We start from the raw sequence: 23,998 nt of genomic DNA on the forward strand, positions 1-23,998 counted from the left end.
ATGACCTCTTAAGCTTTTCTTGGATAAACTAAATATAACGAGTTTCTTAAGTCTCCCACTATAAGGTATGTTTTCCAGATCTAGAAACAGTCTGGTAGCTCTTTAGTGAACCCATTTTCAATCTAACTTTATCATTATGATACAGATTCTGGCTCCAACGTGCTGGGCATTGTACAAACATAGTAAAAGAAAGTCCCTGCCCTGAAGAACTTCCACTAATTAAAAGGATTAATAGGTGAATTTTGCATAAAATGGAAAGAAAGAATTTATTTAAAAATTCATTACAACACTCACCTTGGAATTCATCTGTTTATCAGTTTAACTGTTCTGCCTGTATGAAAGCACCATCCAAGTGCAGACACTATTTTATTGGATGGCAAATGTTGCTTGCTGCATGGGTGATTTTAGGTAAGCATAATATCTCAAATGATATAGTCTCTTGCCCAAAGAATTAAGAGCCTAAAATTAGCAATACAATTATATTTTTTTGTAGCTGTAAGGCTGGGGTGCACACAGTTCCTATGATTTCTAAATCCTAAATTTCACACACATAATCAAGAACGGGAGGAGTGGAAAGGTAAATTTTTACTATGCTGACTACGTTGAATTGGCCTGTGGACACACAAAACACAACTTTGAAAAGTTGAAAATCACATTAACAAAAAGTGATCTCATAAATAACACTTGAGATTATTGAAACTGAAATATTTTAAAATCTATTTTACATGTTATGATTCATGCTGTTTGTTTACTTTTTGCATCTCTCTCTACTCTCACAATGAAAAAAAAATCCAAAAAACCCATATAGTTATTTTAGGTCAGTGGTTCTCAAACTATTGTATTGGTGACCTCTTTCACATAGCAAGCCTCTGAATGCAACCTCCCCCCTTATAAACTAAAAACACTTTTTATATATTTAACACCACTATAAATGCTGGAGGCAAAGGGGGGTTTGGGGTGGAGGCTGACAGCTCATGACCCCCCCCCCATGAAATAACCTCGCGAAGAGGGGTCCCAACTCCCAGTTTGAGAACCTCTGTTTCAGATGGAGAAGAAGGAGATTGCTTTCAGTCAGTTTCACTTTCAGATGCTAATACCCCAAGCATGCTCCAGTGTTCAAGTTACAAACACTGCAAGAGAATATTTATTTATTTATTTATTGAATTTAAATAACTCTCTCTCCATTGGGATTTTTTTTTAAAAAAAAAAGGTGCTGTTAGTCTTTGGTTTGGAGACAAAGTTTGATCGGACCGTGTGCCTGGAAATATCTTCAGGCTGCTTACTTCCCTTATTTTTTTCCCCTCAAAGGAGAAGCTGGAAAAAAAATTAATTAAATTACTCCTGGATAAACTCGGGGCTGTACAAGATACATAATGAAGACTCTCCCTGTCACCGAGGGCTTTCATATTAAAAAAAGAAGAAGTAAGTATCGATCATTGTTACTAGTGTATTAATTATCATTATTAATATAAAGAAATAGAGGAAATAGAGGAACGTCCCTAAAACGAATGGCAGTAGCTTTAGCTCGGATCACTGCCCTTTAAACCATTGCAATAAGGCTAACAGTAGCACAGCACCCCCTCTAGCGCAGACCGCACCGCTTCGAGAAGAGCATGACACTGAGCAGCGGCTGCAGAGGCGCCCGAGAAAAATGATTCCAACGTGTGTTGGCAGGATGACGTTAAATTTCCGCGAAAATCCAGCATGCGTGTGCGGGCTGCAGCTGCACCGAGGGGCATCACTGCAGGGAGCGATTTCCACACGAGGCTGCACACAGAACCTTTCCAGAAACTGGTGTCATTTTTGCAAGGTGTTGGCATAAACATAATGCGTGTCTGTTTAAAAAAAAAAAAACCCTAACAGTGTTTGGTTTAATCATTTATGCTTTTTAACTGCCAAAACAGCTCATCAGAAGAAGAGAGAGTGTATGTGAAAAGTTTTTTGGGGAAGGGGGTGGTATTCAACATATGGCACTCGATTAATCTCTAAATTGAGACTGTTAAAACATCTGCTGTCTCCAAATGTTAAGCAGTTTTTTTTTTAAATAGGCTTATTAGGGAAGCGCCCCTGGGCATAAGGACAAAATTAAGAGACAACTTGTTTTTTGCTGCTTTATTCTGAAACTGCCCGATAACTCGCAAAGCAGTCGGGAAATGACAGGATTTTTCATGCAGCGCATAACTGCATCTACAACTCTCATCGCCACATACAGTCAACTCAAAAGCCTCTTTTATACCCTAATAGAGGAAAATGAGAACCTCGCCTGCTTTTTAACTGTAGCGTTTCAAAGAATAGAAGTCGGGAGTTGAAAACGATTACTTAAAAGAATAGTGCTTTTTAAGCGATTGTACTGGAATGAATTTGCACAACACCTCAGAAGGCAAAAACCACATCTCTGGTGCACGATTTGCATGGTTTTTATTTTTTAAAAAAATGAACAAAATGTTTACACAATTTTGAAATGCTCCATCATCACTTATTATTTAAAAATAAAAGTTGAATTAGCATACCTGGACTATAAACTGTGAGAGATGTATATACAATCGGGGAAATGATCACTTAGTTTATTCCCCTTGATGACTGGGGTTGTTGTAGGTGGAGATTCCTGCATATTGTCTCTCTGTTACAAGAATCCTGCTTTCTGACAACATAGTATTAATTTATATCCAATCCAACTAGAAATCTATCAACTTCTAAAGCTTAGAAACTTTTGTCCATTAGCTTTTGCCAATAGGATATTATATCACTCTCCCTTTTCCTTGAAAATAATAATAAATAATTACAATTACTGGCGTTTGGAGCTTATAAATTCACTAAGATTTGGGGGGAGTTCATTGACACAACGCACTCCCCATTTTACAGGAGCAGTCAGGCAATAGGAAGGGAAATGAATAGGGGAAGATAAAGTCTAAGAGCCTTTAATTGAGTAGCATAGATCTCAATTTATATGCATGGGTGAGGGATTCCCTCCTTCCTTTCCCCAAATGCCGTAATAAAATACAAAATTTGCAAAGTAGATACGTTTCCAGTGCTTTCTATTGCGGACTTTTACTGATAAGCTCCCAGACAATGACGTAATAAGACGCTAACAATGATTTACACCATAGTTCGTATGGCGCATGGATTTGAAATCACGTGTGATTTTTTGCTTTTTGGGAGGCAGGAGGTAGATGCCTTTTGATGAAAGATAATAGGAATAGTGTATACCTCATTATGATGGCTCCACTCATTAGCAAGTATCAAAGGTGCTGTAAAAAAGATTCAGATTGTCTTTTTGGTAGTTAAACAAACATTGCACATCACTGACTAAAATATCTACTCAGTTTGGGAAAGTTTTGTTTTTAAATGTGACTTTATTCCTCATGCAGCTAAACCGAGGCAGTTTCATCCTCAGTACATACTGTTTCGTTTTGAACTGCAATTTGAGGCTTGTGGGTGGGTGGGTTTTTTTGTTTGGTTTGGTTTTGGTTTTGGGGGTGATTGCTAATTTCCAATTAGCAATTTTGATCTTTGATTAATTTTTTTACAGTAGACCAGATACTGATTTTCCCCAGTTGATAAGGTCAGAAGGTTGTGTGTGTGTGTCTTCCCCCCTTCTTTCCCCCTCCTTGGTTTCTTTTGATGTAGTGAGGAATGCTTCTTCCTTAAAATATAATCTGCCCAGTAACAATCAGCGCGCAGCAGCAAAACCCCCAGAGCTATTGGCTATGCAAATAGAGGGAGGGGAAGCAGCTCCCCAAACTCTGAACTCACACTTAAAGTGATATTTTCTTTCCCTCCACTTCACCTTCATTTTACTGGCAGGACGGAAGGCGTGATTAGGAGGTATGCTAGCGACACACCCCTCTTTATTTTCTGCCTTGCCACCTTACTTTTCATGCAAACCCATCTTTAGGAACATAAAGTTCCTCTTCTCTGGTTCCAGCAAGGCTGCAACAGAGACTTAACAAACTTGACACACTTCACAAAATGCTGCCTTGCATAGGCTGGGAGGCACAGAGGAGAAACAATGAACTGAGGTGTGCTGTAAAAGGTTAAAAAACACCCAGAATAAAAGTTAAACTCCATGGTTCAAATAATAGATGCAAAAAAAGCAAGAGCATGAATGATCCTCATAGCAAATCAAGCATGATGGAAATCACATTTATGCCAAGTGCAATTTTTTAAAAATATACAGTATAAAGGGGAGCATTAAGAATAACTGATGCAGGAAAAAATGCAGCGCTGAAGGATGAAAGTCACAGAGCAAGTGTGGGACAAATCCGCCCTCCTGCTCCCCCACCCCCATTATATTTCCTAGAAAGCTATATCAGTGTGACCATGCGGTGCTAACACAGTTCTGGCTGTTAGTCAGAAATGCATCGACATATTCGAGGAAGTTGCATTGTGGCCACTGCTAGATCTCCCCAAACAGCAGCGTGAAAATACTGCAAAATATACAAGCATCAGAAAGCACACAGCCTTGGAATTTTCTTTTGTACGGTCTCTGTTTTGCCTTTAGTCTTTCTCTGGCAAGCAAAGTTTTCCTCCTGGTTGCAGGTCAGGGGCATTGGGGGCGGCGGGGGGTGGGGGGGTGGGGAGAAGAGGGGGACAGAATGTGTGTGTGGGGAAAGGGGTATCCGAAAGCTTCTGTTTAATCTGGAAGAAGCAGGAGGATCTCCAGTGAGCAAGGAAATATCATGGTCAACACACACAAAACTAGGCTCCTATTCGGTGAGCCACTCGGTTCTCTTCTTGCAATAAGCAATTAAAAAACTAAGAGAAAAAAAAAGGTATATGGATCCAGATTGCCCGGTGCAGCAGAAAGTCTGGAAAGATTTTGTTTGGTCGCTGTAACGAAGAAAAAGAGAAGCTGTCATTTTGTGTGTGCCCTATACAAGGGCCTCCTGGTTCCTTGTTAGCTTATAGAGGGGGAAAACAACGCGTTTGATGTTACATCTGACCAGCTGCTGTTCTCCATAATAACAAGCGAGAGAACTGCCTGCCCTAGTGAGTTGCGTCACTTTTGCTTCAACTTTAGGCTAGAAATCAAGAGAGCGAGAGAGAGGAGAGACAACTTTCAAGGAAGCAGGAGGGAGCTGGAAAGCCCTGCAGTCTGCCTCCCACCCACTCACCCCTCCTCCTTTGCCCCTTCCTTCCCCTCCTCCTCCCCCCAAAAAACTTTTCCATCCGAGAAAGAGGGAGATCTCTTTGGAAACATGGAGCTGCTCTGCTGCGAGGTGGATCCCATGCGGAGAGCTCTGCCCGACCCGAACTTGCTCTATGATGACCGCGTTTTGCACAATTTATTAACCATAGAAGAGAGGTATCTGCCCCAATGTTCCTATTTCAAATGCGTCCAGAAGGACATCCAGCCCTTTATGAGGAGGATGGTGGCGACCTGGATGTTGGAGGTTTGTATTAAATTGAGAGGCTGAGCTCCCCACCCCCCCGCCTCGGTCTGTCTCCCTTCTTTGCCCCTAGTTCTGGATTTTAGGGGGTTCCTTTGCACAGGGGTGGTGGCTGCAAGCTTTCCTGAGTTTGTTTTGTCCCTTCTGTTCTTGCAGCGTTTCCCCTCAGATCATGGTTTTTGCTAATTCATTCAGTGCTTTTCTTGTCGGGGTGGTGGGGAGGCAGAAGGGGATGTGAAATGATTGTGTCTCTGTCGTTTGAGTGTGAACCAGTGAAGAAAACTGCCCTTCCGGGGCTGCTGCTTTGCAAAGAGGGGTGCAAAATGGGGGCGAAGGAAAGTTGCAAAAGTCATTTGCAAAACAAGGACAAGAAAACCCTCCTCTTCCCCCAGGCTACTGGATCTGCTCGAAGTAGGCTTTTATGGCGAGAGGAGCTGCCCCAGAAGCCGTGCAAAAAACAAGGGGTGACCGACCCCCCCTGATTTTTGCCCAACAAGTATTTCTGTGCCCACGTATGCAGTGCTCAGGACGTGCCATTTTTCGCCATGTTGCTTTGCATGCAACTCTGCTTAGAAGCGCTGAGCCACCCCCACCCCAAAAAGAAGGGATCTGAAATGCACCCCCTTCTCACCACGGCTGGCCCCCAGCTTGAGGGGAGGCCGTTGGGGAGCCCGGTGAGCCAGGGAATCCCTCCCTCTCCCCAATACTTCCCCTGCAAGGGCGGCTGTGGGCCCTGAGCCCTCCAGGCTTTGCAGCCTTGCGCTGGCCCCCATCATTTCCCCTTAAGATCTCGCTTTGGGGGGACTCCTCCCCGCCCATGCCCCCCAGGCTGGGAAGCCCAGACCCTCCTCTTGGTTTTCATGTGAAATTTGCCCCTTTCCTCCCTGGGTTGGATTTTTGATCATTTTTTGAAACCATATTCTCCTGCTGAGGATCCAGGCTCTTCCCACCCCACCTCCCCCCCGTGCCGAATCGCGGGCCCAGGGCTGGGGGAACACCCCCCTGGGGAATTTTTACAATTGTCGGGAATGATAGGGGGGAGCCTGGGGATGCCATCGCTCCAAAAACAGGGGCCCACGGGGCGGTGTAGATATTTTTATTTATTTTTTGAAAATATGACGAAATCCAAAAAGAGCAAAAAAAAAAAAAAAAAAGAAGAAGAAAAAATTGGGTCGCAAAGTCTGAGGCGGCGGTTGCTGCTGCTGCTCGATGGGCTTTCGGCTCCCACACTGTGACTTAATTCATTTCTTACTGAATGAACCAAAGGAATGTGAAAGCCGATTGACAGCCTTCCCAGCCGCTCCAGAGATCGCTCCCTCCCCCCAATCTAGCTCCCCGCAAAAAAACAAAAACAAACAAAAATCATTTAGAACCATTGGTAAATTTCATGTGATCGCTCATTTTCTTGTCTCTCTCGCTTTCCTCCCCACCCCCATTCCTTGCCTGCAGGTCTGTGAAGAGCAGAAGTGCGAAGAAGAGGTTTTCCCCCTAGCCATGAATTATTTGGACAGATTTTTAGCTGTGGTGCCCACCAGAAAGTGCCATCTGCAGCTGCTGGGGGCAGTTTGCATGTTCTTGGCCTCCAAGCTGAAAGAGACAATCCCCCTCACTGCAGAGAAACTTTGCATATATACGGACAATTCCATCAAACCCCAAGAGCTGCTGGTAAGCAGCCCCACTCTACCTCCAGTGTGCCCCTCTCCCCCTCCACCATCAGTTCTTGTGCTGACAACCTCCCCCCTCCTTCCAGAGCCTAACAAATGATACATTTCCCTGCCCATTTGTATTTTTTTAAACAATATTTGAAAGTGTTAAAAGATTTTCATGCACTGATAGAAAGTGATCAAGATAAGTTTCCTGTATGAAAATAGCATGATTGTTTGAGGGGGAGATCTCCCCATTCATTTGGAATGTACTGTATATAATTGCCTAATATTTAATATTCTTGTCCTTTTCCTATTTATTTATTTAACACAAGGGTTAGCAAATGCCCTCAGAGATAATCTGAAGGTTTTGGTTACTGTTTTTGTTTTTTAAGCGATTTATACATAGTTAGCAGAAGGTCTCTTTTTGATAGCATGCACATACATATATGTACATGTGTTTAAATGGGCAAGAAACTTTCTGAGATGGGTTCTTTGTAAAGGTGCTTTCTTTCTGGAGCTCTGGTGCTGCACTGCCATCCAGTGTCAGACATGCACAATTGGAAATGACCTCATTTTTGAACCATTGCCAGAATCTCTTCTGTTTGTAGTTTCTTTTCTGCTTTCAGTTTTAAAGGAGCTGTCTGCAATATGAGGGACTTTTTAAAAAACCCATGTTATGTCACTCGGTTTTATTCAGGTTACGTGCCAAATAAAGTAAATATTCATGGAGGATTTTTATCACCCTTTGGAAAATTTGCTTTCAAACTTTTTTCACTATTGATGCAGTAAGTCTTGTTTCTAAATTTCTTTCATTTATGGTTGAATCCTGCTCTTGTTGAAGTCAATGGGAGTATTACCATTGACTCTAGTGAGAGTTGGATGAAGTGCTTCATACTGTGAAATTAACAAATTGCCGGTACAAGTGTTAAATTTATAACTTAGAAAATCATGGGTACCATTTGTGCCTTTTTTGTACATGTAGTTCCCAGTGTTAACTCCATAAGGTGAAATTTATCAAAATTCAGCTCTGTTAAGCGTAATTGTAAATAAGGGTCTCCTCAGTGAGGAGTTCAGGATCAGATCTTAAGGTGAGAGAGCTGACAAAAGTTACTTTTATTTAAATGATTTCTGATGAAATAATATTTGCAAAGCACTTTTAAGATATAAAGTATTATGTAAGTGCTAAGTATTATTAGTTTATAAGAGTGCAGATTTCAATCCAATAATTCTGTTCTCACAGATCCTAATTTGTAGAATCTGGCCCTGAATTCATACAAGTACTTCTTATGTGAAACACCCATTGAAGCCAGTGGACTTCCATCTGTGGAAAGGTTGCAAAATCAATCTAAAAGGAAGGGCCTTACCCCCAAAATGCTGCTGTGCTTAATATACTGTTAATAGTTCCATCAGTGGTACTACCTATGACAATAAACACTATGGCCTCAATTCAGGAAAGCGCTTAAGCACATGCTTAACTTGTTTTATTTCAGGGGGAGTTAAGCATGTGCTTAAAGTTAAACCCACATGCTTAAGTGCTTTGCTGAATAAAGATACTTTCCTGAATTGGGGCTTGTGTCTGGTAGTGTTAGAAAGATCATTCCTAATGAATATAATTGTCATTTTATTAAAATATTTTATGATTTTTCTTGAGAAATTATGCAGGCCTGGTTTCAGGTCATCATTATGGAAACATTTTAGTAGAAGATTTCCAGCTTTTGAAGGGTTCTATATTATTCTAATAGCAATGTTTCTGGTACAACTGTCATCTATTAAAGTAGGGTTCTACTCTGAAAAGTGACTGTAAAAATGCCATTGTGGGGTTCCATGTTTATTGTCTCTCACAGATGCCAGTTCAGATCTACTAAGTTCACAAGTAAAAAAGATATTTTTTTCCAGTTGCCAGCCCTGCAAACTCAACCTGGGCTCTGAGAGTGCTCCTGGCTTTCTGCAGGCTCATGCATCCTTGAGATTAAAGAGTCTATAAATGGAATGTAGTTAATAATTCTGATGATGCGTGAAGCGGAGTGGAATCCAGCTCCCTCTCTTTGATCTACGATGGCTCTGTAGGACTAATAGCAGTAAAATGTATGAAAAACTCATTTTAGAGACTAAAGGAAGGAAACATGGCTCTGACGGCACCCAAAGAGCAGATCTGTTGCATGAGAAGGTGCCATTTTTATATATAACTGCTTTTTGAAGTATAACCACACTTTAAGGGCCTGAACTGTCATTCCTTGTGCACCCAAAAGCTTCTTGTGACTTCTCGGGGAGTTCTGTGCGTGCAAAGAATGCAGGATTGGGTCCTATGTGGTACATTGTCAGATGTCTTACAGTCTTCTTCTTGGATGTGTCATATGCATTTCCCTTCTGCAAAACTTGCTGTGGCATACATGAAATACAGTTTGAAGCAAAGGACATCTCTAAAACAATTGGAGAGAAATACTGTGAAGGTAACTTTCCCAGTGGAAAAAGAATATGTATGTCTTACTTATTTTTTGTGCATAGTTATCCACTGGGCTTTAAATGGCTATAAATTAAGCACTCTAGCCATTTAAAATAAGTTACTAGGGAAGGACCACAGTGACCTTGGCAATATCTAATTGCAGGCTAAACTTTCTGGGTGGGCATTCAACACTGGATACAAAAAAAGTAAAATCTTGGCAGGAGCTGCCAGGCCTCATTATTTTCAGTATAGCTTGACATTTCCAGTGTTTAAAAAAAATGAAGGAAAAGCAAAGTCAACAACTTCAAAGCTTCAGAGGCATATTGAAAAAAGGTTTAAGCAAAACCAATTTAGCAGTGATATAATTACAATCAGTAAAATAAGTAAGCTTTTTGGTCTTTTTTGTCAATTTTGCCTATGATTTTTCTTTTTGTTTTCTTCCTTCAGGAGTGGGAGCTGGTGGTGCTGGGAAAGTTGAAGTGGAATCTTGCAGCAGTGACTCCACATGATTTCATTGAACACATTCTAAGAAAACTGCCTCTACCTACAGACAAGTTGCTTTTGATCCGGAAGCATGCACAGACATTTATTGCCCTTTGTGCCACAGGTAAGACAAGGTGTTTCGGGTCACTGCTTCCTGCTTTTAGTGGTCTTAGAAAGATAGATTGCAGCCTGTGATGATACAAAGGGCCCTGTCCTACATCCCTAGCTCACATAAGAAGGCCCATTGAAGCCGATGGGACTATTCACATAAGGGCTGCAGGATAAGGCTTTGAGATCGATCATATGTTTGCTAATGCAGAATTCTTGCACTGGAGAACAGCAATAATGAGTTAAATCATTGTGGCCTGATTGTAGCCATCTCTCATTGAAGTCAATGGAAATTTTGCCATTAACTTCAGTAGATGCTGGATCAGAACCTTTGATTGTTCTGCTTTATCTGTTCATTTTTTAATGGGTCATAAAGGTGGTTTCTGAGGACAGATATGGTACATCCAAAAATATCAGAAGCTGCGATGGAATGTTGACAGATTCTTTATGAAGTCTCGTGTTATCTGAATGTTTTCATATATTATAGGCACGTCATTCTTTAGTATCATAAGGAAAAAGATAAGTTGAGGAGAGCATTTTTTTGTTTTAAATTGCCAAATATGTATGTTACAATGACACTGCCAAGATAAAATATTATATGTAAACATATGTCTTATTTGTGATACCACTGGATTATGGAAGGAGAAGGAATGGAAACAACATCAAGTTTGCTTTGTGTCTGTGACACTTTTTAAAAAAAGCCAAACACTTTTTTTACTTTACTCCAAAGTTAACCAAGAAACTCAGCAGTCATTTTCACTTTGTGTTTAAGGACAGTCATATTTTCTGCTTCTTCTGTGTTTGGGTTTAACATACACCGTGGAAATGTTTAAATAATTAAATCTAATTTAGTCTTTACATTTATTTATTTAATTTTTCAACGTATTTTAATTTATGTAAAAATCCTTCTTTAAAAAATAAAACCTAGACATTGAGCCTTAAACTACTTAACAGTATCCCTATAAAATTCTGCATCATGCTGTTGTTGATTCACGTACAGTTGTTTACAATAGGTCTAATCATTAGTCCTTTGAGGAGGTGGCAGAATTACAGTTCACTGACAATCAGTCATGTTACAGGCAGAAATGTATGGCGCTTTTTGGAACAGGGACTATTTCTACCCATGAACTTGTGCAGCATGTAGCAGAGTAGAGTCTAGACTGGGGGGCTGAGGTGTTACCATAATATAAATAGTTATTATTATTTAATGGTATTTGAGAGTTGATAACTGTCTTTTATACAGTAGGCTAGTTTTCCTACTTGTGCAGATTTTAATCATAGAATATCAGGGTTGGAAGGGACCTCAGGAGGTCATCTAGTCCAACCCCCTGTTCAAAGCAGGACCAATGTCCAGACAGACTTTTACTCCTTTTAATCTTTAAATACTAATTTTATGGACTATATATATGCTTTAAATTTGATTAATTTTTTAACCATTGAGATTAACACACACATATCTAACGCGCGCGCACACACACACACGTGTGTCTACTCATATGTGACAGACCCATGGCTGACATTGTCAAATCTAGACTTCAGCTTTCCTTATGCTGTGTCTACATTGTGGGGACTATAGCAGCCTTGCTATATAGCAGTTATGCCGGTATATCCCCGTACTGTGGGTGCAGCCTACACTGGCAGAAGGGTTTTTCCATTGCTGTTGGAATGCCATCTCCCCAAGCGACAGTAGCTCGGTTGATGGAAGCATTCTTCCATTGATACCAGTGCATCTAAACCAGGGTCCGGTTGGCATTTTTCACACCCCTGAGCACTGTAGCTATGTCAGCTTCAGTTTTAAGTGTTCATGAGACCTAAGTCTCAACTAACAACTGCCCATCCCCTTTTTTTTTTTAAACACCTTTCTGACCTTCTTCCACGGCCATCAGACCCTTTTTTGGGGCAAGACTCCATTGAATTCAATGGGAGTATTGGTTTATGACTACAGGATCACTCTTGGTAATTTATCAGCCAGTTTTGGCCTAATGAACCCTTTCCTTCAGGATTTATCATTTGTAATGTATATACTGGCTTCACCTCTTCTAATGTAAGCATTAGGGGGTTAATCCTAACATCCCTGACTTCTTTTTTCTCCTGGAAGTTCTTGGTGTTTCACAGGCTCTCTTACCCATTCATCCAGACGTTACAACACCCTCGCTCTAGCTTTGATCTTGCTGTCAGAGATCAATCCTTTGACACTTCAAATTTTGGTCTTCTCAAACCAGCCTGTTCCTGCCTTTGCTTTGGTGCACTCATCCACCAAAGCAGAGGTTCTCCAGCTTTTTCATTCATCAGGCCACTTTGTGACAGAGAAATGACCCACCTCCCCTTCCAGGCTTCAGTCTCCAATTCTCTATTTCTCAAAATTATTCATACTGCAGATCTTTGGAGGGCCATCAACTGTAGTTTGTGAACCCGTGTCCCAAAGCATGGGTACCTCTCCATTCTCTCTCAATAATTTCTCTGTCTGTTGACTCCATTTCTATCAATATATATAACTCTATCCTTTACTCAGCCAGCGACCAGTTTGCACCTTCCTCCATCTTGTATCTCCTCCCACACTACCTGAGCTCTTTTGTACATGGATTCTGTTCATGAATTCAATTCCCTTGGCTTGAGGCTGAAGAGACAGCAGATCAGAGCTCCTTGTCCATGAGAAGATATGGAAAGCCCTGTGTATTGTATATAATCTAAGAGTCCGTGGATTGTCACTGATGGGGCTGGCTGTGGACAATGGAATATCTTCTTTTCTTCCCATCCCGTTCGCCACAATTTGTTTTGAGGAAATGATTGCATTCGCTTTTCAGGAATCAAAAAGGTGTATATAACCTCACTGCAGTTTCAAGATTGGGGGCCTCCTTCCCCCTTGATTTACTAGCAGTCTGGCATTGCTGTGTATATAATTATTTGTTTTACAGTAAATGCCACATTTTTGTTATAATTCCCCTTCTCCACTTCTCTCCTCAAAAGCATTATGGTTCTTGTCTGTGAAGAAAAGTCCCTTCTTGTTGGACTTCCTTCCAACTCCAGTCGTTGTCGCCTTTTCTTGCCCTTTCCTTCATAGCTATCATTAACCACTCCATCGTCACTTGATTTCTTTTCCCTTTCTCACACAAAACATCTTACTCAGTTCAGGTAAAATCTGCTCCTTTATATTGCCATTTGCCCTTTCTGAGCGCGGTGGCCTCCTCCAAGCTATGACCATTTCTCCCAGTACAACTTCCCTAGCCACTTTTTGCCTGGCTTTTGACTTTTTCCCACTACCAAAATTGACCCTCTGTGGGTGGTTAATGACCTTGCCATTGACCATGGATCTTTTCACTTCCTGTTTGACCCCAGTGCAGTTTTCTTTACTATCAATCACTTTCTCCTCTTGAGTGTCTCATGTAAGAAACTGGTGTCTCCTGCACTTTCTTCCTCTAATTTGAATCCTAGCTCTATAACTACTCCTTTTTCATTTCTGGTGAAACCTTTATATAAGAGGTTTTCAAGTTTTCTCCACCCGTGACCACCAAATGAGCTGTGATCTCTTGTCCTGTTCACAGTCCCATAATCCTTATTGTCAGCAAAGGGATTGGAATCACAGCAAGCAACCATTGCTAGTTTTGGATGGGAGTGCTGGGTGGACATCAGTAGAGTGTTAGATTGTGATAGGTGATTAGGGAATCACTTAGACATGATGGTCAGTGATGCAACACTATGCTCAGGGTGTCCCTAAGCCTCAGACTGCCGGATGCTGGGGTTGGACGACAAGGGATAGATCACTTGATAATTGCCCTGTTCTGTGCCTTCTCCTAAAAGCATCTGGCATTGGCCACTCTCAGAAGACAGGACACGGGGCTAGATCGATGGACAGCTGACCTGACCCAGTATAGCTGTTCTTATGGAGAGGAACTCTGCCCCCTTTGCTATCTAACTTTTCTCTCCTAGGGTTAAACAGTAATATTATAGATGACACCCATTTCTGTATTTCCCCTTAACTCAGTCCTTCATTTTCTTGACTCCCATCTATTTGTCTGTCTTGACTCTGGGGCCAGTTTCTGAAACCAGTTGCATGGACGTAAATCCAGAGTGTCTCCATGAAGTCTGTGTCATTATTCCTGATTTACGTGAGTGCAGCAGACATAAGAACACATCCCTCTGTTTGCTGCTAGCTGCCCCTTAACATCCTGCTACTGAATGATTTGAAAAACCAGAGCTCATCTTGAGCATAAAAAGCTCTCTTTGTTCCTCCTTTGTGACTCAGGTCACACCCTCTGTAACCTAGACCTTAGCCTGAAAATTGAGATAAGAAATCTCAGGGTCATCCCTGAGCCCAAACTTTCATTTCCCTTCCAAGTCTTTCTTGTCTTTAAATCTGCCTATCACCACCTCCTGAACACAGAGTTCATCTCTACCCTGACACTGCCTCTGCTTAAATCCTCTTCTGTCCCTTTATCACTTCCTGTCATGTCAATACTTTCCTTCTTCAGCGGTCCTTTACATTTTTATAGGTGCCAGATTGCTGTGTCCAGACACTCCCTCCACAGAGGGGAACCAGATCATTGCTTATCATTTCACCTTTGCGGGCTCCCTAGTTCAGTTTGGAATTGTTCTTTCACTTGCGTTGCCCTGCCTGCTTGGGGATGCCGCACTCCAAGCCACAGAATGACTCCTTGAGGAATAAGTAGATGCATTAGTTTTAGAGCTGTGTGCTGGACATCCCAGACTGCGGCTGGACAGAGGAACAGTCAGCATTTCGTTGACTTGAAATCTCCATTTGTTCCCCCTTCTTTCAGGTCTGTCAGAGTCCAGATTGCTGGCTCCCACCTTATGTTATGTTCGCCTATCAGAGGCAGGACATAACATTTATTCCAAGACCTCCAGGTAAACAGATATTTGGATGAAAGTGGAGGCGGCCAGACCAGGCTTTGGACATGCTGAATCATGAACCCCAGATCACAGTGAAGAGAACTTGGCTTGGTGGTTCTTTTGTGAGAGAGTAGTTTAAAGCTTGGAGGGCCACATCTGTGCCTCAGGATATGCCCTGGGCACCCCTGCTATGTTCAGTCTTCACCCATTCTTCCCTCTTTCTGCCTGTTTTGAGGGCCATTGTGCTCAACACTGTCCCTCCAAAAGAGAATACATGGTGCTATGCAGTAACTCTCAACAGCAGCCCGGATTTTCTAAAATCAGTGGAAAAAACAAAGATATAATAAATGCTTTGCTGCAGGTATTAATCTTTTGAAAAAAGCATACAGGGTGAAGTGGCCATGGTTACATGATTATTTCTGGTATAATGGGGCCTGAAAGAGGCATAGCCATACAGCGCTGTTGGGACACAAAAGAAGGGTTTTTGATAATTCAGGCGAAGGTGGCATATTGAGCAATATGTCAGGCTTCACAGCAAAACGAAGGCTCAATCCTGCTGCTGTAATGTTTTGCCACTGGCTTCACTGAGGCACAGGATCAGGCTCCAAATATGGTATAACTACATCTGAAGAATCAGATAAGAAGCAGCAGATAGAATATCACCACATATGGAATCCTTTCCCACTCCCCCCAACTGTAGCCAGCACTAACAGTGTTGCAATTGATTAAGAGTATACAGTAATGTTTTCATATCTTGGTCAATATAATTAATACAGAGGCATAGTGTGGCATTTAGGGGCAAATCCACTCCCTGCAGCCCCGAACCTGAGTTGCTGGACTTGTTACTGGGAAGATGCCTGGGGGGAAGTGAAGGACTGGATCCTTCTGCTGCAAACCCTTTGTACCAGACCCTCCACTGGCGTAAACTGGCATAATTCTGTTGACTTCAGTGAGTCTGCCGTGGCTTTCACCAATTACGGATCTGACTGTTAGATTTTTCATTTGTACGGGGTCCAACAGAAGGTCGGTCTCGATTCTTGATTCGGCTTCCTTACTGCTACCATAACACAATAAATAATATTAATCATCTGTATCACCTGGATCGATCAGTGTTCAGCTGTCATTAAGACTGCGCTGATCACAATACATCTGCCATTCTTCTCACATTAATAAGGAGAATAACTATCCACAAAACAGAGCTCATGCTCTCCTAAGCAGCACGTTCTATTAAGCTGCCATATAATACATGGTTATTTGGATCGTGTTAAACATACTTTTCCCCATTTATGTTCTATGAAAGGCGGTGCTACTAACTCCAAACATTAGTATTCAGGGTGCTTGAATATTCTGTCAGACTTTCCTTGGGGAGCGCTGATCAGAGCCATTATAGGGTCATATCTAATTTGTCTTATTCATGTGATCAGTGACTGAAGTCACTGGGACTCTTCAAGGCAAACAGAATTTGGTCTCTGTCCATCCTATCGACACATAGTATTGAAGCACTTAAATCAGTGTCATGTTTGCTTAATAGCCTTTTGTTTGGCCGTACCTGGTTCTAGTATGTTATTTCTAAAAAATGCTAAAAAATGGGCTGGTTTTGCTGTTTAAAAACAAAGCAGTTAACATGGAAAAAATAACTGCAATGTCTAGTAGAAACCAGAAAGCAAGAAATGTACTGACGAACACAGTAGAGTTCACAACATGTATGCATAATAAATAAAGCAATATACATACTATTCAGCTGAAGTTGGATCAGAACCTGGAACCATTAAACATACTATTTAGACTCCTCCTCTCGTTTCCTCCAAAATTCCTTTTTAAAATATTGGGCCACGTATGTCTCTGGGGTTACAGTATTGGCTGGGCAGAGTTTCATGATGGATTCATTTAGCCCATTTATGTTTTGGGGAGTAAATACAATTTTCAAAGTGTATAGATTGCTGACCTGATTCTGTAGTCCTGTTGTAGGTAAAACTTTCAGTGACTTCAGTGGGAATTCTGCCTACATCAAGACAGGAACTGCAGACTCTTCATTTGTAACACTGAGAAAAAATTCTTTATATGCTAGAAATGAACTCTACCTTATTAAAAAGCTGAAACCAGAACACTCACAAAAGGTAATTGTAAGTAGGTAGGGTTCCCACGTTGCTCCTGACACAATGTGCACGTATGTACTGGATATTGTTCAGACTTGCAGGATCTCTCTGTTCCAGCCCCTAGTTCCCTGTTGCTTCAGAGAAACTTTCAACCTTTCATTTTCCTAGGTTGGTAATGAGGTCCAAGGGGCCTGGATGGCAGTTGAGTCAGCAGAATAGCTCTGCATTCCTGATTCTGCAAGGTGCTGTGCTCTGATAGTTCCCACAAAAGTCAGTAGCATCTTGCAGGATCAGACTCATAGTTTTTAAAGGACTTGTGGAATAAGATGCTATATACATTGATTATAGATAGAATAGGACTCCATGTGGGTTTTGCCTGGGTGGGAATAGAAAGTGAAACCATTTCTGGTTTCTCATAATCTGCTGCTTTTCTTTGTACACCGCTACCTCGATATAACGCCACCCGATATAACACGAATTCAGATATAACGCCGTAAAGCAGTGCTCCGAGGGGGCAGGGCTGCATACTGCGCACTCCTGTGGAGCAAAGCAAGTTCCATATAACACAGTTTCACCTACAACGCGGTAAGATTTTTTGGCTCCCAAGGACAGCGTTATATCAAGGTAGAGGTGTACTTTTTTGCTATTCAGACATATTGTAGCGCTTCAAAATACTGCCCTTGCTGTCATTAAACCTCTTTTGTACTTTGCTTTGCAATCACATAAATCATTATGAAGATTTAGGGCCAAATTCTTCCCTTTGATGCATGTGCTAGATTCCCACTAGGTTCCATGAGAGCCACACCTACAGCTGACAGAAGAATTTGGCTCATAGCATTGACGTGGGTATCATACAGGGAGAGCTTTCATAGGATTCCCACTGCATGGCTATCGTCAGCATCTCGACCAAGCAATTAAAACATTACTGTATATTCTTCAGGCCAAATGTTGAAGTCCTTACTCCTTTTATTTTACCTTTTTTCCCCCAAGGAAGTACTATTGACTTGACCCCAATGGGCATTTTGCCTGGGTAAAAACTGAGTAAAGGATGTCAGGATTTGGCTCAGTATCATTTGTAGGAGGAGGAGGGAGGGGTGTAGTTGAAAATAACGTTGAACAAAAAGCTTGTTTTAAATCTCTTGATGGAACGTGAGGGGCTTGGAGGGCGGTCCTGCGTCCCTACAGATATGGTGCTTAATATTTATGTTTTGGTTGCACCTTGACAAACTTTTCACATAGTTATTGCTTTGCTTGAATATGGAAATATGTTAATTACAGCCTTTATTCTGCTGTCTGCTCCTTTCCTCAGCCTTTTCTATTCAACCCTCTAGGTGGCCCAGCACAATGTGGCTTCTTTTCTTTGAATGAGCTCTTTCCACACTAATAGGGTCCCGGTTGATGTGGAGAACCATGTGCACAAAATTGGTGCACCGCCCCCCATTCCTTTGTGGGCATGTCAGGTTAAATTCATATCAGCAGGAAGGTCACTGCCATGATTTTCAATAGCGCGAGATGAGGTGATGACTTCAGACAATGGCGCCACACTCTCCAGTTGGAGACACTTGCCTTACCAGTTGCAGTAGTTAATTAATATGCTAAAAATAGAAGCCAGTGATACAAATCGCTGCCTGCTGTACAACAAAGACTGGGCATGTGTAGCTTTGATAGCCAAGTTTATGGTGCTTGTTATGGAGGGAAGTTAGCGTAGAGCTAGAAGCAATGTAAGACTTTCTGGATGCTGAGCTTTAGTCGCTCTGGGCCTCTGGCCATTTGCGAGCTGTCTCATTTGCATTATGAATGACATTAAGGGAACTAACAAGGTTATTGGGCATAGAAATGTTCTCATGTGACCACACGTGGAAGCAGACCTACAGCAGTGCTAGTTGGCAGGGGCACTGTGGCTCTTTATTCAGCTTCCTAGGAGGAGAGTTTCTGGGAGTACATAACTCATAGATATAAAATAAACCATGAGAAGAATTACATTCAAATAACGTGACAGGCCTGATGTAAACCCCTAGGAGGCAAGGAAATTCAGAGTGAAAACTGGGATTCCACCCTTCACTTAGCCCATTGTACCTAAACATAGGGCACAGTATGTGTGATATCCCATGGTTGGAGGGCTCCTGCAATACCTACTATTGGCACTGCAGGGAGGGCGAGCGAAGGACAGAGTTTTGTTCTTAATTCTGAATCTCTGCTTCTCTGGGTACAAATCAGATGTCTAATGGTATTTAACTTGATTTTCAGGGAGAGGATTTGATTTCTTTGTTTATAGCAGTGTCTTCCTCAAAAAGGAGGAAAGGAGGGATACACTACATTATATACATCAGCTGCCTGCTATTTGTATAGGTAGTAATGACATAATTTGGTAATTTAAAAATTAGGACTAGATTCTTATCCTAGATTACACCAGTGTAAATCTAAGCTAACCCCACTGACTTCGGTGGAGTTACGCTGGATTTGCACTGATCTGCTTAATATCAGAATTTGTCCCGTGTTCTTTATCGTGTTTTAATATCCTCTTTCAGAGCCTGTTTAGGCTTAATTCTTCTCTCATTTACACTGGAATAAATCAGGAGCACCTCCAATGTACTCAATGGACTAGATCAGGGATCGGCAACTTTTCAGAAGTGGTGTGCCGAGTCTTCATTTATTCACTCTAATTTAAGGTTTCGCGTGCTGGTCATACATTTTAATGTTTTTTAGAAGGTCTCTCTCAACAAGTCTATATATTATATAACAAACTAGAGTTGTATTGTAAAATGAACAAGGTTTTCAAAATGTTTAAGAAGCTTCATTTAAAATTAAATTAAAATGTTGATCTTACGCCACCGACCCACCCAGCCCGCTGCTGGTCTGGGGTTCTGTTCACCTAGGCCGGCAGTGAGCTGAGTGGGGCCTGCAGCCGGGACGCCAGCTGGGAAGGGTCTGGCAGCCAGAACCCCAGACCGGCAGCGGGCTGTGCGGGGCCGGCAGCAGGGACCCCAGACCGGCTATGAGCTGAGCGGCTCAGCCCACTGCCACTCAGAGGTTCCATCCTCTGGAGTCCTGCCAGCCGGGATCCCGGCTGCCGGACCCGCTCAGCCCAGTGCCGGTCTGGGGTCCTGGCCCTGCCCACATACAGTGGGTACCGACCTTCTCCCTGGTTCTGGCCCATTCTCTTCCTCTCTCTGCACTAAGCTGAGAGTGGGAGTGGACCGAGCACGGGGCTGGGGGTGAAGAGTCTGGCCAGGAGCTAGAATGAAGGAGGGGGTTCAGGGTTGGGGCAGGAGGTTTGGGTGTGGGGGCACTTAACCTGGGCAGCTCCCATGTGGTGTGAGGGGTGCAGGTGAGAATGTGAGGAGGGGTGCAGGGGCTCCTGTTTGGTGCTCAGGGTGGGGGTGGGGATGTGCAGGGTGCATGGGATGTGGAGGGGCTGGGGATGTGGGAGGTGCAAGAGTAAGGGCAGAGGACTGTGGGCATGTGAGGGGGTTCAGGTGTCAAGGTAGGGGGCCTGGGTATGTGTGGGGGTGCCAGAGTCAGGTCTGGGGTCATGGCGGGGGTGAAGGAGTCAACAGAGGGCTGGGTGGTACAGGGCTCAGGGCAGGGGCCTGGGAGGGTGCGGGGGTGCAGGGCTCATGGCAGAGGGCTGGGTGTGTGTGTGGGGGGGGTCAGGGCTCAGGACAGAGGGCTGGGTGACTGCCCCTCCCAGAACTCCCAACCCACCCCGCTCCTTGTTCCAACTAACCCTGCTGGGACCCCACCCCCTATCTAAGCCTCCCTGCCCCTTATCCTCTGACTGTCCCCCTAGGGCCCTTCCCCCTACCTGTCCCCTGACTGCCCCAACCCTTATCCACACCTCTGCACCCAGACAGACCCCCTGGACTCCCATGCCTATCTAACCGCTCCTCGCCCCCTGACAGGATCCCCAGAACTCTGGACCCATCCAACCCCCCCGGCTCCCTGCCTGCCCTAACCCCTCTCCACACTCCTGCCTCCTGACAGGACCCCCAGAACTCCCGACTCATCTAACCTCCCCAGTTCCTTGTCTCCTGACCACTCCCTCCAGAGACCCCCCACACCCTAATTGCTCCCCCAGGACCCTCCTTGCTCCCTGTCCCCTGACTGCCCTGACCCCTATCCACCCTCACCCCCTAACAGACTCCGGGACTGCCATGCCCCATCCAACCCCCCCCGATCCCTGACTGCCCCCTCCAGAGACCACCCCCCCATCCAACCCACCCTGCTCCCTGTCCCTTGACTGCCCCCCCCCCCGGCCCCGGAGCCGGCCTCCTTACTATGAGGATCCTTGCTCATCTGGAGCCTTGCCGCAGCCACTGTCCCCTAGCGCGCAGCCCTGCTCCGCCCCGCCCCTCAGAGCGATGTGCGTGTGTGGCAGCAGGGCTCCGGATGAGCAGGGAGCGTCTTTCCCTCCCCACGGAGCCAAACGCTGCCCCGTGGGAGCGCCTAGCCCCGGCCCCCGGAGCGCTGCATGCGGGGCGGCTGGGCTCTAGGGGAAGGCGGGGGTGGGGGCAGCAGCTTGCTGCACTCAGCCCAGTGCTCCAGCCCGGGACTGCGGACCCGCTTGCCACGTCGGCAGGATTTTTAATGGCACGCAGAGTCCCAGCAGGCAGCCGCGTGCCATTAAAAATTGGCTTGCGTGCCATCTTTGGCACGCGTGCCATAGGTTGCCAACCCCTGGACTAGATCCTCAGCTGCTGTAAATCAGATCCATTGATTTCTGTGTTACACCACTGTAAATCCAGATTAAGCCACTGCAATCAGTGAGCATGCATCAGCTGGCCCCATGGAGCTTGATCAATGTAAAACCAGTACATATGAAAGGAGAATCAGGCCCATTGAGCCAGAGTCTGCCTTCACCTTTATAAATCCATTGAAGTCAATGGATGTACTGTAGATTTACACCTGTGTAAATGAGAGCAGACTTTCGGCACTAATTCTATCGTGTAAATATGGTTTTGCACACTTTTTTTTATTTTATAAACTTTTGTTATGTGCTCCCTGAACTGGGAGTGGGGCCTGGACAGTCACTCATGCACATAAATATTTACAATTTTTTTAAAACATCTGTTTACCTGATTTTTGGAGCCATTTCTGTTTTTAAATTGTATTTTGGGGCCCTGTAGCCCTTCTTTCACACACTTCTTCTTAGAAGATACCATATCTGCCCATAGTACAGCACTGTTATAGCATCAGTGGGCAAGTCCTGTGTTCCTGCAGTTGTGCCATCCATTTTTAAGCAGAACTCCCTGTTGAAGACAATAGGGAGTTCTGCTTGAAATTCAGTTGTATGTTACGGTCCTGAGGAAGGAGCTCAGGGTTAGATCCATTATGAATATGTGCATTTACAGTCCTTATAAGGAAGTAGCGTGCTAGACTCTGATCTCAGTTTCATTCGTATCATTCCATTTGCTTCAGTGGAGTCACTTCAGATATATGCTGGTACACCTAAGATATTGTGTCTAGCTCTGAAGACTTCAAGTCAGGAATCGGGTGCTATTCCTGGTCTCCAGTTGACTTACTGCATAACTGTGGGCAAATAATTTTATTTCTCAGTGCTTTAGCTTTGCCATCTGTAAAATGGGATAAAACAATAGTTACTTGCCACACAGGAGTTTTGTGAGACATAGGTCTCTAATGTTTGTAAAGTGTAAAGTGCACTGAGCTCCTAGGGGGAAAGTGCGGTGAGCTTTCTAGAACATACTTTGTGTGAAGTGGCTGGCCTTCAGATGACAGCTTCCCCTGCTCCGATGATCCTCTGTGTTCCAAATAGAGCCCTATGAGGAATCCATGTCATACCACCTCTCTTCCTCCTTCCTGAGGCCCCTCCTGTGTCACAGCCACCATCTTGCTGGCTGAGTATTCCAACCAGATTCCCAGTCCCTTCTGACCCAAGGGATTGCTGGTGAACAAATGATGCATTCCTCCCTGAGAAGAGCATGGTGTCACCACAGCTACTCCAGTCACAGCCAACTCAGTGTGTGAGGGACTGAGATAGGGAAACAAACCCAGAGGGCCAAATCCTCAGCTGATGTAAATGAGCATAGCTTCACTGAAGTCAATGGGGCCACACCCATTTACACAAGCTGAAGGTTTGGCCCAGAGCATGATATTTGCAGGGCTAGTCTATTTTTGTAAATAGGCTGACTATATTGACAAGGATCTGTTTCACACTGTGTACTAATTGGGTTTTGAGAGTACTCATGCTAAATAATAAAATAAAAGTTGATTGTAAACATGCAATACATTTTCTCCCCCCACCCACTTGTTTAAAAACTCTCCTCCAATCGCTGTGAATAAAAATCAGAAAAAAGAAGATTTTTGTTAAGTTACTGTTGAACTTGCAAACCAAGTTTCAGTTTGAGCGGCAGTTTGCAATCAAGATAAACTGGAAACAGGATTTTGTAAAGGCAATTTGGATATACCATTCACTCTATGAGTACTGAAAAAGCCTTAGAATGGTAACTTATAAAGGACAAAACAAATTGAGAGTGTGTTCTTTTGTTTCTTTCTGATATATAAAGAATTCTAAAAAGGATTTTAAAAAAATTTCTGCTTGTTTGTTAAAAGTATCAGGAATGTCAGTCTGGTCATCCCTGATTTTGTTAGATGGCTCATTGGAGATCTCAAATATGCATTATGGGCTTTCTCATTCCTTAATTTTAAAGGTGTGGCAGACTGGAGGGCAGAGAGGGAAGAGATATGATGAGTTTTAACAAAGACTTCTTTTCTCCAAAATGTTTACCACATGTTTGAGTTAAATATGTGTTAGTAGGGCTGTCGATTAATGGCAGTTAACTCACGTGATTAGCTCAAAAAATTAATCTCGATTTAAGAAATTAATTGCAATTAATTGCATTGTTAAACAATAGAATACCAATGGAAATGTATTAAATAGTTTGGATGTTTTTCTACATTTTCAATTATATCAATTTCAATTACAACACAGAATACAAGGTGATCAGTGCTCACTTTATATTATTT

At 43.2% G+C, this 23,998-nt stretch overlaps 1 protein-coding gene across 5 annotated transcripts in view; it reads left to right on the forward strand.

Annotated features, from left to right (window-relative positions):
* Positions 1–4,353: 4,353 nt before the first annotated feature.
* Positions 4,354–23,998, forward strand: part of CCND2 (cyclin D2) — an 83,534-nt gene continuing 63,889 nt past the window's right edge. For all 5 annotated transcript variants that reach the window (XM_050966329.1, XM_050966348.1, XM_050966338.1 and 2 more), the window contains exons 1-3: positions 4,354–5,393; positions 6,840–7,055; positions 9,927–10,086. In XM_050966329.1, the coding sequence (XP_050822286.1) occupies positions 5,199–5,393; positions 6,840–7,055; positions 9,927–10,086 (571 nt within the window). In that variant the 5' untranslated portion in view covers positions 4,354–5,198. The remainder of the gene's footprint in view (positions 5,394–6,839; positions 7,056–9,926; positions 10,087–23,998) is intronic.

The sequence above is a fragment of the Gopherus flavomarginatus genome, chromosome 1 (genome assembly GCF_025201925.1).
Source record: "Gopherus flavomarginatus isolate rGopFla2 chromosome 1, rGopFla2.mat.asm, whole genome shotgun sequence".
Taxonomy (NCBI): domain Eukaryota; kingdom Metazoa; phylum Chordata; order Testudines; family Testudinidae; genus Gopherus; species Gopherus flavomarginatus.